The sequence below is a fragment of the Coturnix japonica genome, chromosome 2 (genome assembly GCF_001577835.2).
Source record: "Coturnix japonica isolate 7356 chromosome 2, Coturnix japonica 2.1, whole genome shotgun sequence".
NCBI lineage: Eukaryota > Metazoa > Chordata > Aves > Galliformes > Phasianidae > Coturnix > Coturnix japonica.
In genome coordinates, this window is record NC_029517.1 from 6,651,121 (window position 1) to 6,666,140 (window position 15,020).

A 15,020-nucleotide genomic window follows, 5' to 3' on the forward strand; every position below is an offset into this window, starting at 1 on the left:
TATCAGTGTATCATCAGGATGGTCAGAGCAGCCTCATGCAAAAGCAAGAGTGAGTGCTAGAGTGGGGAGCAGACAAGGCTTGTTTAAGCAGAGCAGATGCTGATTAAGATATTTAACGATTGAGAGGGAATTCTTTTGTAAAATCAATTCAAACCTTCCAACTGTGGTTTCAGATTCAGAAAGGCTGAAATCCCTACTGGTTGGGGTTTCTGGGATGCAGGATGCTCACCCTGCTTCAGGATTATCTCATAAACTCGAAACAGCGCCCTTTGCATTCAGTTGACATTGTGCATAAAATGGGTGTGCAGTATTGCTAGCTAATTCTGAGGATTCTTAGGATTATAAAATCCTAATAAAACTTTAAGAGTTTTATGATTTGTATATGTTCTGATATTCTAGATCAGTATTCTTAAAAGGAGCAGTAACTGATGAAGGCTTGCATTTAATAATGCAATTGCCTATGCCAAAGGAATGTGGTTGTGTGTGAGTCCTGCCATTCTGCCCACCTAAGAAAAATATGAGGCTATTCATGCAAGTGATAAAAGACTGGGATGGAGACTGGGACTGGGATAGAGAACAGTGCGTCCCCATTCCCTCAGGTGGCATTTGGAAAGCAGCGCCTGAACCAGCTGTGTACCCTGACATCCTGCTTCACCCTTGTGTGGTATTCATGGGTGCCGTATGATAGAACCTTGTGCTGTGGCAGAAACTAATTGCAACATTTTCCTGGAATTCCTCTGACCTATAGTTTTCATAAAATTATGTGGAAGAACCTGTTATAATGCTGTTTCATAGAGGGATTTGGCAGTGGACTTGTACTGACTATTATTAATATGTCTTGGTACACTGCAAGCCAAATTAAGCAGTGTGATAGAATCCTTAATCATACTTAAAAGAAAGAAAAAGAACACTGAAGTATCTCTTTGAATTTGGTAAAAATGATCGGTATTGACACACCTTTCAGTGGAACAGAGCATTGTTCAGAGGTAATTTTTAGTGGTCTCTGTTAGCTCAGAGATGCTCCATACACAGACAACTAAGTTCTGTTTGTGAACTATTAAATGGTTCTTTTCTATATTAAAAATGTGAAGGGGTTTATGAGTGACAGCTTAACATGGACCATTTCTGAATGGAATATCATATGGCGTTACTCACTATAATTTCAGATACATTTCAAAGTAGAAGTAATAACTGTTTTTGAATGTGTTACAGTTGAAGATAACAGCTTGTCTCAGAAGAAGAAGATAACAGTGGAAGATCTTTTCAGTGCTGATTTCAAAATTCATGACCCAGAGGCTAAATGGATAAATGGTGAGTGAGACACAAATAATTCTCTGTTTTGTTCTTTGGTCTCTTTTATTATCTCTCCTTTATTTACCCCATTTTCTTCTTTGCTCCTGGAATTACAGAATTACATTGTTTAAGGTTAGAAGGGGCCTCAGTAGTTTTGTCTTACCTTCTGCTTAAGGGAGGTAGCTAAAATAGGTTGCCCAAAAATTCAGACCTCAAATTCCTATTCATTTTCCTCCTGATCACAGGATCACAGTGCAAAAACTACTGCTCTGTTATTGTGAGGGGGCTCATAGCTATGCATTGAAAGCTACAGCCTTTGTCCCTAAGTGCTTCCAGGATTCAATAGGTGATGGTTAGAAGAAGTGGTTGAAGTCATTATTTCACCATAAACAAATCATTTTCTTCCTATTCCCTCATCAAAACATTTTTTTCCAGCAGAGAGGTGAAGTGTTGCTAAGCAACTGGAAAACAGTGGCCCAGCAGCAGCCGGGCTGGTGCTTGCACACACACCATGTGCTCTTTTTGTCTTATGCTGCTGTGTGTTTTCTAGTCAGAGGAAAACCAAATAATGCTGGAATTAATACACATAGCATTTGCTGGAATTGAACTGTTTAGGGGATGAAAAATCCAGCTCCTGCTGGAAATTGCTGCAGTCTGAAGAAGCTTTGACAAGAATGAAATGATCCATGGCATGCCATTCATGTGGCTTCCAGTCCAGCTCCTTTTATCTCTGAACTTATTAGCCTTTCTTCTGAATTTAATAAGGGAACGGGATCAGTTCCTTCCTTGTGTTTGGCTTTCCTTGTGTACTGTGCCCATTGGGAGCACTTATAATACCTATACCAAAAAGAGCGCTAAAGCGTTGTGTTGAATGAGCACGTTTCCCAGTCACCCTCATCACAGCTGTGTCCAACTTCTCCAACCCATTAAGCTAGGCCGGAAGGCCATAGCAGATAGTACACACCTTTACAAACACCTGAGAGAGCAGGAGCTCATTTAGGCTGCAGACTGTGGGGGAATTGTGTTCACCAAAGCCGATCTTAGGGAAGAGCAATAAAGGAGATATTAGTTGTGCTGCAGCTCACAGTCATTTATTTATCATCTTTTTTTTTCTTTTTTTTTTTTTTTTAGCACTGAGATACCTGATGGTCCTAATAATGAAAGAGGTGCTTTTATTGAGATGTTTGATGCTTTTTAATTATTTGATAGGCTATGAGGGGTTTATAATGAATGAAACTTTTACAGGAACAGAGAGAATGGAACACTGCCATGGAGCTGTGTGTGTAACCTTCCCTCTCTGATGCATGCATTTTGTTGATAAAAGGTCTTTTTTCCCACAAAACTGCTGTCTTCTGTCCAAAAATAGTACTTTGAATGCTTTTCAAGTTATATTCACATATTGATGTCATATGCACTTTCATTAGAAGTCCAATGCCAGCATGTATTTAACTCTGTTTCCCTTCTCTCCTGCACTCTTAACTCCACTGAGTTTTGTCTGCCCTGATGTTACTAAAATATTGTTTCCGTATAAGAGAAAATAAAGCTCTATTGTGCAAAAGTGCACAGTAGATATTTTTGAAGGACTTGTGTTGTTGCTTTGCTACTAATGCCACTGATACTGATTTTTAATATAGCTAGAGAATTTATTTGTAAGCCCATAGATATTCCATATCCAAAAATAATTCTGTGTTTAAAGACAAGACTGAAATCTGCAGTCGTTCATCCGAGGACCTGTGGCCAATTTTCTTGTCTGCTTAACAGTTGCTTTTCACAGTTCACTCTAGCTGGCTAAGTGGTGAAATCTTGATTAAGGTTTTTGATAAGCCAGGTGAAAGAGCAATAGCCTGATTCCTAAGTACACTTTTCCACTGGTCTCATATTCTCAGTTTAAGTGCAAATGAAAGAACAACTGAAAGCACCTACAGCAGACTTGTAAAACTCCATACAGCAAGAGGGCTGAAATGGCCTAGCAGAAAAATTGCCTATTTAAGTGCCACAAAATGAGTGATTCTAGCAACGTTTTGTGGAGAATCTGAAACAAAAGTAGTAGATACTTGTGGTCTATACTTCTGTTCCTTCTCCTTCAATTACTTGACATTGCACAATACCACTATCACTCAGATCTGTGAAATTCAGTTCTCTCAACTCTTCAAATCTGTTTCCTTCCGTTCCCAGAAAAGTGTTTATTTACAGGATGACACATTAAATTGTTCTGAAGACTTACTGAAATTGATGGGATGTGCTGATGTTTAAACATTTTTTTATACCTGGTGGGCAAGTGCAAATAATGTATGTCAGATCAATAAGCACTTTTATTCCATTGATTTCAAAAGAGCTAGAAAAAAGAGAGAACTGATCTCAAAGCTGACATAACTCTATTTCCAATGCGGTATTGATTATTGCAATTAATAGAATCATTGAATCTTAGAGTGATTCAGGCTGAAAGGGATATTAAGGGTCATCAGGTTCCAAACCCGGTGCTATGGGAGCTTGGAATTCATTGGGTACATCCAATTGATTGGGTGCAGCCTGCCATCTTTACTTGTATTTCCATCCTTACTGTTGGCGTTCTACAAGTCAGAGCGTATGTTGTGGTGACTGTTGTCAGGATTTGGGGCTGTACTTTGTTGACTGGAGGATCCAACCAGGAGTGTATCTTTTTTGTGCTAGACACTGGCTCATCATGGTGAGTTAGTCCTTGCAGAGAGGATGCAGACAAACAACATAAGGGATGATATGAAAAGCATGGTATATTGGTCACCAAGGGGCATGGGACACTGAAGGATACCCTGAGGCATCTGAAAAGCAAGCCCTGCTGTCTTTGATCCTTGCCCAGTTGCTGCAGCTGCAAAACTGGGAAAGTATTATTCTAATCTGAAGAAGAGCAGTGGGTTATTTAGCAAGAGGTTCTATATGGCATTTTTTGAAGTGCCGGAATGGCTGTGTGCCTGGCTCATGTCTGAGAATGGCAACTGGGCTTTTGCTTCAGTCCTGAAAAATGCACTAAGAACTAAATATAGTAGAGCCATTCTTTTTATCTTTGTTACTGAGGCACATGTGTTTTACTGCATGTTTTCCTAATAGTATTATAGGCTCTCAAAGCTCTCTTTAAGTCTAATATTTAATTTAATGACCTAGAACTAATAAGTGCTATTTACCATGCTGAAAAAAAAAAAAAAAGAAAGTCTTGCAGTAACTGAGGTAATTTATTTCAGTTTACCTTTAATAATAATGCTCAAATCAACAGTACATGGAGAGCCCAAATGCCCCCAAGTCTATTCTGTGCAGTGTGCATTCATCCCACTGTATTGGTAAAAGCATTGGTGCATTTCAAATGGTGCAGATGCATGTGGAGTAAATGAATTATTTATAGTTTGCTTTGCATACACATTAAGAACTTTACAAGTGCTAATATTTTTCATTGTGAAAAAGGGTTGTGCTAAGATGCTGCTTTGACAGCCCTGAAGACTAAAATAGCATGTTTAGAGCTGTAACACGGTTAGCTGGAGCGTAGGCTTCTCCAGGTTGCTCCTCTGTCATCTTGACCAGTTCTGAGTGACCAAGGCAAGTTAGCAAGGTTATAGTGGAGTGGAAGGAAAGCTCATCTTCCCATTGGCCACCAGGTGAACAATTTCCAGTCCTGTGTGGTGGTTGTAGGTGCTCTTGAACACGGGTGCTGCAGGTTGGGGGCATGTTCTCACCCCAGCTAATCTTGTGATAAATCAACGTGAACTGCTCACTGGTTGGGGTAAGTTTGAAGGAAGCATAAAAAAAAAGCTGGGTTACTCTATTGGAATACTTGCTTCATTGCCCATTTTGCTCAACAGAGATACTGCTTACTTTGAATTAGTTTTAATGGTGTGTTGAAATGGTTTGAGAGAATGGGTTTGCTGAACTTAATGGTTCCAAGAAAACTTAATACACTTCCAAATCTGGTGTGCCAAACATCATATCCTACCTCATAGCAATTTGTTTTTGTGATATTTGTGTGAGTGTTCTGGTTTTTCGTTCATTCTTGAAATATTTTCTGAGATATACTAGAAGCTGTCTGGAGCACAGCACAGTGGTTTGTGGCGTTGAAGGTTTCAGTAATCTTTGAGCCCCGCAACACAGAGAACCCATACAGGTGACCTTGTTCTGAGGCAGAGACATGACAGTGAAGGAAAATACCATGTAGACCAGAGGAAAGCCTGGGGGAAAAGCTGAAGGAGGTTTTTCTGGTCTAGCACTTCTTAGCTCACCTTTACATGGAGGTTTAGTCAAGAATGACTTTCAGAAACACTTTTTCTTTGATCTGTGAGCGTATGAAGCAGTTAAACAGGCACACAATGACCTTTGAGGTTGTTTGGGTGCTAGTAGAAGTTTCCATGTTCTTTAAAGATCGCTGATTGCTATTTGTAATCTGCATGTCCTCACAAAGTGGCATTCTGTGTTGCTAAAGCAGGACAGATAAAGACTTGTGTTCTGTCAAGACTACTCCAGTGGAAGAGTGAAACAGTCTAAGTATCTTGAACTGTAGTTTTGATTTTACAGCCCATTCTGGATCATAATCTTCAGGGTTTTCAATAGTTACTCTACTCTGAGAGCAGTGAAAGAGTTTGCCTTGCTCCGTGCGTTGCTGCTGCTAGGTACTTGCCTAAGTTTAGCGGTGACAGTAACCTATTTGCTAAAGACAAGAAACCCTGGAATTAATGGCTTTTTAACTTACTATTATGGGCCGTGAAGGAGAGCATTTCTGCCATGTAGCTATTTTGTTCATTGCAGCTAGAGAGAATGAAATGAGAAATCAATTTAGCTCTCTTAAAAATTAATACAGTCTGTAGGAACAAGCTGGGAAGCAGCTCTGTACTTGGCTTTAGAATGGTGGCTGTGCCCAGCTTCTCTGAAGCACTGGGGTGCTGTGGGACACGTGTAGCTGGCAGGCTGAGAAAATCATCCTTGAGCAACTGGATTTGGAGGGAGAAATATATTGGGGAAAGTCCTAATTGTGAAAAATATTTCACACTATAAAAGCAGAGGTAACACAGTAATGGTCAATTTGATTTATGCTTGTTTTTGAGTAGCTCGATGTCTTGAGGTGGTCAAGATTTTCAGGTAGATATTCATATTTATTTAGAAGTCTCCATAGGTAAACAGTTTGCACAATCATTCCCCTGAGTGTCACTGATTTTCATCACCAGCATCTCTGAGCCAAAAGTCCTCTTGAAGTACCAAAATGTGGCTTTACCTAATGAAAACCTAAACACCCATGTGCAAACTCATCAAATCATGCAATCACAGAATGGGTTGGAAGCAGCCTTAAAGATCATCCAGTTCCAACCCCCTGCCATGGATGGGTTGCCACACACCAGATCAGGCTGCCCAGGACCCTATCCAACTTGGCTCTGAGCACCTCCGGGGATGGGGGAACTCAGTTTCTCTGGGCAGCCAGTAAAAAATATGTTAAAAAAAAAAAAAAACCATATTATTTTTTAAATAGAAAAAATTAAAGTGACCTCAGATGTTCAGCATAATATCTTTGTGTTTGTTATGGCTGTGCATCACACCAGGTTGAGTGAAGAGGCCAACAAAGGGACAGGACTGGTGACGTGAAGGTCACCTTTGAAGGGTGAGATGAAAGGGAGCAAGTGATGGAGAAGGTTTGGCTGCAGTGAGGATGAAGGAGAACCCCATGTATATGGGGATGATTATGTGGGTGTGTAAGGAGGAGCAGAGACTGGGGTTGTGGAAATGATGAGAAGAGCCTTATGCCTTAGTGGCCTAAGACAAATAGCTGCGAAAGGCATTCATTTGCTTGGGTAACTTTATAGGGAAATATTAAAGAAGAAAAGATGGATGCAGGAGATGTTCTTGGCTTCACTTTTCCTTCTTGTCAGAGCTCTGCTAACGCCCACTCTACATAACTGCCTAATTCTGCTTTCATTGATATAATTTTTCAAAGAGTAGGAGAAATAGATTTCCCCTCAAGCAATATAACACTCACTCTCTCGCATGTTGGATCAGCAAACACTTCCTAGACTTTTTATATCCATTTGCAAAAAGAGATTCCAGTTTTCCATTCATGCCCAGCTCCACTCTAATTAGTGCTTCCCTCTCAAAATACCTCAGCAGCGAGGCGGTGCCTCCTGCCACTGTGGTGTCTGCCAAGCAAGAAGCATCTGTGGGGAATAATTTGATGCTGTAACAGGTGTGAAAACCAAAAACCAGGAGCATTTGGATTCTGGTTTGTGTTAAATGTGTTTGCAGATTTGAGGTAGAAATCCACGGAGATTGGGTAGAAGCCACCCCTGTTGTTGTGATTTATGCTGCACCAGGGCTTTGCACGGCTGGTGGCAGATAGGAATATGCAAACTTCAGTGCTTCCTGCAGCTGGACCCAGTTCACAGAGGGGAGAACTTTGATTAAAAAGGGAAAATAAAAAGAAGCACAGTAGGAAGGGGAATAGGGAAGAAACATCATTCTTCTAGACAGAGCTGCTGATCCCATAGGGGACTGAAGTCCCATCTTCTAAAGAAGATGCAGCTCACATCAGCAGTGTTTCTGTGGCTGAAAGAAATGTATGTGCCACCTTTGCCTGTGTGCTAACAGTTTGAGACAAATTAAAGAGGGATCTGGTTTTTCATCGTATTCAGAATAGTTTGGAAACAGAACTCACTGCTGAAGGGGACACGCTGGTTTGGCAGGGATTTAATTGGATTAGGTGTTTTTTCTGGTTTGTGTTAGTTAAAATTCCAGGTGAAGAGCCGCAGGTCCAGTCTGACACTGATAAATGTGCTTCTATGGCTTATACCTGTAAAGCGGGCACCAAACTCCCAATTGTCTCCAACCCCTGATGAGGGGAAACTGCTGTGATGGCAATTTCCTTCAACAAGCCTGTGGTCGAGAAGAATGTTCATAACTGCAGTGGTTGGGTTTGTAGCAAAATAAAGGTGCTTTTTTCCTTTTTTTTTTTTTCTTTTTCTTTTTTCCCTTTGTCCCTTTAGATGTCTTTAGCACAAAAAGAGAAGGGAGGAAAGTAAGGCAGCCTGTACTCAGCTCCCAGGTAATGGTGAGCTCATAGAATGGTTAAATTTGGAATTGATTACAAAAATCATCTCCAACTATCAACCTATCCCCACCATCCCACTGACATGTAGGGTTTTCCTAGTGATTGTGCTGATGTATGAACATTGTTTTGGGATAGGAGCATTGAGGAGATGAGAATCTAGGGAAGAAATGAGTTGCATTGTGACAGGATAACCACAAGAGAAAAGGGGCTGATAAGGAGAGCCCTTCATTGTGTTTGAGCCTTCTGTTAAGCAGTTGATCCTGATAACAGTGAACAGCTTGAATCTTCAGCACTGATTTGCAGAGATCTGGAATCTACCCTAGAGTCCATCTTCAGAGCCCTGTATTCTGTAGGAGACAAAATGGTTCCTTTTTTTTTTTTTGCTTTCTCATGGCAGCTTTTCATTTTTTTGCATTGCCCTTTGTGTCTGATTCCTTGTCGCAGGTATTGACTTAATATATAGTACATTATCCTGACTTGGGATCTTTCCATGAGCACACCCCACTGCTTTTAGATACTTGTTGAACATGGAGTAGTTACAAAGGATAATTAGGGTAGAATGTGTTCTTCCACTTGCCCCCTTTTAATGAACATGAAATAAATATATACCCTGAAACAGTAATTTCACAAATTAGAGATGGGAAATACTGTATTTCTGGTGATTAAATTTGTATCGGATATTTGTAATTGAAATTTCAACGTGGAAAGATTTACTTTTCTAAGAAAGGAAGCCTCTAGTGAGTTTGGATCTCGTGACTGTATTAAGCTGTTGACTATAAAAGAAGCAATACTATTTTTATTCTAAGAAGTAGGACCAGGCTTATATGTATAATTCATTAAAAGAAATATAGAGTGAAATAATTATCATTGATCAGGGGAATAGAATTATGCTTTAAAATTTAGATATACAAATCTCACATCAGTGAAAATTCAGTTGAGAATGGAAGAGACCAAAGTTTTGCCCAACCCCAAATCCTGTTTCTGTCAGTGGCAATAAATGTGTGCACAGGGATGTGAGAGTGCAGCATGATTTATGCACTGTTTAGCTCAGGGGAGTATCAGATCCTTTTTAATTATTATTATTATTTAATAAGCCCAAAGTATATTTCTCTTTCAATTCACTTTCAAGTGTCCTCCAGTTCCTCCTGCATCCCTGTATGCTTCATCAAGGGGTTTCTCAGGCCTTGAACCTGCTGCATGATGAACTGTCTCCTTTTCCTCACTTAGGAGTTTGTTTCCATTTGCTTTGCTTGCTGGCCCTTAGATCACTATTCTGGATCACCCTTATTGTTTCTTGAATGCTTTCCGTCTCTAATGCACTCTGATAGAGTGTGGGTAGGAGCGATGCACAACACTTGTTCCTTGGTGAGAACGGGAATAAGAATGAGAATAATGTGGAACAGGAAATCCAGTGTATCAATACTGTGATTCATGTTGGGCTACCTGTGGGAGCTGGGCCAGTCACAGAGGGCAAACGAGTTTGAGATGTCAATGGAAAGCCATATACAAAGCTGATACTAATTTAATTTCCTCATTGGCAATTCATTTTAAACCCGTTCATTTGGATGTTTAATTGCAAACTGCTACTCCTCATAACTGTTCCCTTGACCTAAGTGTCTGTTCTGCTTCAGGTGCTGCTCCTTGCTAGATTCACAGCCAACATCATACCCAAATGTTCATTAACAACTCTTTGCATCTTCAGAAAGCATTTCCATCAGCTCTGTAATGCAGTGCCCTCTTGTGACCAGCACAGGGTAACCAAGCTGGGCAGGTCATTGGGTTTAGAGTCTATCCTTGATTTTCAGAGGTCTTGAGTCAGAGTGATGGCTACAGATCTGCCACTTGGACTTAGGAGTCCAAAATAAGGAGGAGTGAATGGGATCTGTATGTGTAGTGAATATGCTTGTTAAGACACAAAGATCTCATTCAGTTGGTATTGAAATTTCAGAACACTGAACACAGTAATAGTAACAGGAAGAAAAAAGACATCAGCTCTATGTGTTCTTTCTGTTATGGTCTCTAACAAGTGTAATTGGGATGGGGGAGAGAGAAGAACCCAAGGAAATGCATGGAGGAGTTAAGAAAGAAAGCTGTGAGGTCACGTTCTAATGAAAATTTATTCATGGATTCTTCTTTTATCTTAATGTCAAATGGCTTATTCCATTCATGTATAACACACAGGATTATATGCTGTGAAGGCAACCTAAATGAGGCAGCTACGAGTCATTGCTGTTGGCCAAGAAGGGAGGGATTGCCATGTGATGCTGCTGCAGCTCTAAAGGATGCTTAGAGCAAAGGTGCCATCAAGGAGGTGATGACAGCTGTCATATGAGCTGGAAGCCACAGTGGCAGTTGCTCTTGATGTCTTATTCTCCAGATAAACTCTGTGCTTGTGTATCACCCATTCGGGACACTACACAAGCTGGGATGTTCTGTTGTGTGCTACCCGTTGTCTGCACTTTGTTTTGCTGATTAGACACATAATGAGATTACTATGGGGTGCTCTATAACCTATATAATCTATAACTATGGGGTGCAGGTAGAAGTGTTCTCTGACTGTTTTCTTGGAAACTGGTTGTTAGGAGTTAAGTTGCCTTTGATCTGTGCTGGTTTATGGCACTGGGATGCCTGGTTTAGTGAACATGGTTGTGGTGATGGGTAGATGGTTGAGCTGGATGATCTTAGTGGTCTTTTCCAACCTTAATGATTCTATGATTGTTTGAAAGTGGGAAGTTTCTGGCAGGAGATTGAAGGAATGGGTGTAATCTGGCATCTCCAGCTATCAGGACATGGAAACCTGAGGTCATCCTCATTTATCCTTCTGTAACTTTTACAGTATGAGCACAACTGAACTGAAACTGAAGATGGCATGGGAAGACTTTTCTGTCTTGCAATAGGATAAAGTCAGCTCAGGGTGCTGCAGGGTCTCTGCTCTGAGGGCAGGCAGCAACAAGCTGCACATTTTTTGCTATTTTTGGTAGGATTTTACAGCATTTATTTTATTTTTATTTATTTTTAAGAGACAGGGATAATTTGCTCTTGCTGGAGCCAAAATGCATTTCCTATAGAGGATTTCTCATTCTTTTTTTTTTTCTTAATGTCAGTCATTCTCTCCTTTTTCTATGCATGCATTATGGAAACTGGGAAGAGATGCTTTTTGAAGTTGAAATGCATTCTGTTTCTCATATGGACTTCAGCTTTTCATGTCTTTGCCACTGAGCCGTGATCTGTGCCTACAGACTTCCCAGACTGGGGCACTTTGAAGTGAAGTTCAGTTTCACAAATGAGAGGAGCTGCAGAATTGTAACTGGTTTAACATTTGGGACTGGAGTTTCAAAGATGTGCACAGACTGGGCCTACAGTTTGGTTCCTCAACCCTCTCTCAGTGATAGTGAATAAGATTCCCTTGAGTTGAGATCGTGCAATATTTGGGATTAGATGGGAAGAAAGAAAAAGAGAGAAACATATTGGTGTTATGAATCTTTATAGTCTTAAGTTTTCCCAAGGCTCAGCCTTCTTTGAGCTTTTGACAAGTGATTTACAAGCCTGCTAGAGATGCACCTTGATTTGGGAATTTATCTGAGCTATAATTGTGTTTTGTTTTATTGGCTTTACTGCTAAAGCACTATGTTGGTGCACCAACTACAGCTGTATTGAAGTGATGAGCAATTAAAACCATTTCTTGTATAATAAAACACATTATTTCATGTTTTACTTAATGTACCACTGTGGTATGTTACACAGCATTTAGCTAAATTATGGTAAATCATCTATTTCAAGTTTCTATTTCTATTTCTCACGTTAAAAAATAAATAAATAAAAATGCTGGAAACAGTAAAAGAATAATGATCCATAATACCAGGAAGATAAAAACGGGGTTTCAGTTGTCTCCTGGAATTAAAGGCTGTAGTGATGTTGTTAGAGGCAAGCTGTTCTCCATCCCCTGTTGCACCCTTGCGTCAGCATCACAATGTATAACAGACTGTAACTTATTTCTGCACTGAGGTTTAGCAAGGCTGAACAAAAAGGAGCTGCTGGTGGAGGGCAGGTGGATGGAAGACATAAAGCAGGCTGGTTGCAGAGGGCTGTGCTATGTTGCAAGTGCCATAGCACTCTCATTCTCTTTGGGAAGCAGCTCAGTACAGAAATGGGCTTGCTTTGTGCTTGGAGGAGTGGATTTTGATCCAGTTATAAGTACTATGATAAATAACAAATAGAGGCATTACAGTGTATCTTGAAGGAATTTTTCCATATTTTCACATAGAAAACACTGTTTTTCCAGGATACCCGAAGCCTCCCACAGTTCACCTTTCATACCAGATACTCACGTGGAGTGTGTGGATGTCTATGCTCCGTGTATAAACCTTTTGCTTTGCCTGGCACTTATAGGCTGTTTGAGTTTGTGGGTGGGAATGTGGCAGTCCCAGCAGCAAACACCCACCTCTGCCTTGATTGCTTCTGGGTGCCTGTTTTTGTTGTGATGCTGTTCCCATGGTGACCTTCTGAATTTCTACAGCAACTGGCAGCCACCCTCAGTCCTATTGTGTGCTTCCTTCCTGTTACCTCATGCTATCTGCTCCGTGCTGGGTAGTTGTGCCCCATCAATCCCTGCCTGGAAGCAAACAGTCACTGCTGAGCAATATCCCTGCATGGGAAATCCCTGCCCTGAGTTATTAAAAACCCCACAACATCCTTTTTGTTTTGAGAAGAGACGGGGTAAAAACAGTGGGCTCTTCTCTCATTTCCAGCTGCAGCAGCTGGCCTCATCAGGTGGAATAGGATGCAGTGTTTCCACTTGCAAAGTTCTTAGGATTCTTTCAGGTTTTCCAACCCCACTAAAAAGGATTGCAAAGTCTCTTGCTACAGCAGCAGAGGTGAGAAATGACTTAAAGCACATGGTCCGCTCTGGGCAGTCCCATGACTGTGAATGTGACAAGAGTGCCTCCTTAGACTGAATGAGTATAAGTCTATGGGGCCAGATGGCGTGCATCCCAGGGTCCTGAAGGAGCTGGCTGAGGTGGTTGCTGAGCCGCTCTCCATCATATTTGAGAAGTCGTGGCTGTCAGGTGAATTGGTCCCGATATTGACGGAAGGGTCACGTCACTCAATTACAAGAAGGAGCCAGGCGACGACCCGGGTAACTACAGGCGTTTTGAGTCTCACCTCTGTGCCTGGGGAAATTTATGACACAATCCTCCTGGACAACATTGCTTGATCACTATAAAGAACAAGATGTTGATCCGAGACAGCCAGCCACGCTTCAACAGGGAAGGTCAGGCTAACTACATCCTTATGATGCCTTTCAGATGGTTACAGCTGACGGCGTTGGGCCTGAAGGGAAGGACGACGCGATGCATTTACTGCGACCTGAGCACAGGTCCTTGACATGGTCCCCCATCACATCCTCATCTCCAAATGCAGGAGTGGATTTGACTGGGACAAACGTAGCATGAGAAGCAATTGGTTAAAGCCCTCGAGACAAGTGTAGTGGTCAATGCTCTACGTCCACGTGGAGGCCAGTAACGACCGCGGCCCATCCCTCAAGGGATCCGTCTTGTTCCTTTGGGTACCGTGGCCTCTTTAACATCTTTATAAATGACATCGATTAGCGGAACTGGAATGCACCTCAGCAAGTTCTGCTGATGACACAAGCTGAGTGGTGCACAGTTTGTACGTGGAGGAACGGATGCCATGCAGCAGGACGACAGGCTAGGAACAGCTGGAGCTGGGTAATCCTAATGAGTTCAACCTCGCAAAGTGGCAAGGTTTTGCACTTGGCTGGAAGAAACCCCACACCTGTTACAGGCTGGGAGGATGTCCTTTGAAGCACTCGGCAGTCCTATAGATGAGAAACTTACATGAGCCCAGCAGTGCGCTCTGGAAGCCGTAAAGCAACATACCGGGCTCCATTCAGGAGGGTGTCAGCAGGGCGCTCCCATATAGGGATGATCGTCCCTCTCTACTCTGCTCTTGTGAGGCCATCTGGAGTACTGTGTCACGTGTGGAGCCCTCAGTTTACAAAAAAGATACTCGGAGATTTTGGAAAAGGTCCAAAGGAGGGCCACAAAGATTTTGCATATACAGTAATTGGTCCTGTCAGTTCTTTTTTTATTTAAAGTAAGCCTGAAATCAGGGGCTGGAGCACTCCCCCTATGAGGACAGCTGAGGGAGAACGGAGTTGGGTTTTTCAGCCTGGAGAAGAAGAAGTTTGCGGCGGTGACCTCATTGCCAAGACTTTTTACCAATCACCCTAAGGGAACTTACTCCCAGGAAGGAGAGTAAACTCTTCAAGAAAGGGCTGATAATAGAGCACGGGAAATGTTTTAAATGAAGAGGGAAGATTTTAGGATTGGATATTAAGAAAGTTCTTCTACTAGAAGGGTGGTTATAGTCTGAGAACAGGCTGCCCAGTGAGGTTGTGGGATGCCGTCCTTGAGTGTTTCAGACACCAGAGTTGACGGAGGCCTCTGGGCAAGCTGATCTAGTAAATGTGTATGTTTGGTGGCCCTGCTAGGGCAGGGGGGTAGTACTACTACATGATCCTTGAGGTCCCTTCCAACCCGGGTAATTCTGTGATTCTGTGATGACGGTGACAGCCATGTGGATGGCCAATGCAATGCTGCCTCACCTCTGCCCTCTGGACCCGGTGTAATTTGTTTGCCAGCCCTACTGGTCACAC

At 41.8% G+C, this 15,020-nt stretch overlaps 1 protein-coding gene across 5 annotated transcripts in view; it reads left to right on the top strand.

Moving 5' to 3' along the window:
• DPP6 (dipeptidyl peptidase like 6) overlaps positions 1-15,020 on the top strand; it is a 445,939-nt gene that overhangs the window by 310,215 nt on the left and 120,704 nt on the right. For all 5 annotated transcript variants that reach the window (XM_015852842.2, XM_015852845.2, XM_015852841.2 and 2 more), the window contains exon 3: positions 1,213-1,311. In XM_015852842.2, coding sequence (XP_015708328.1) covers positions 1,213-1,311 — 99 coding nt within the window. The remainder of the gene's footprint in view (positions 1-1,212; positions 1,312-15,020) is intronic.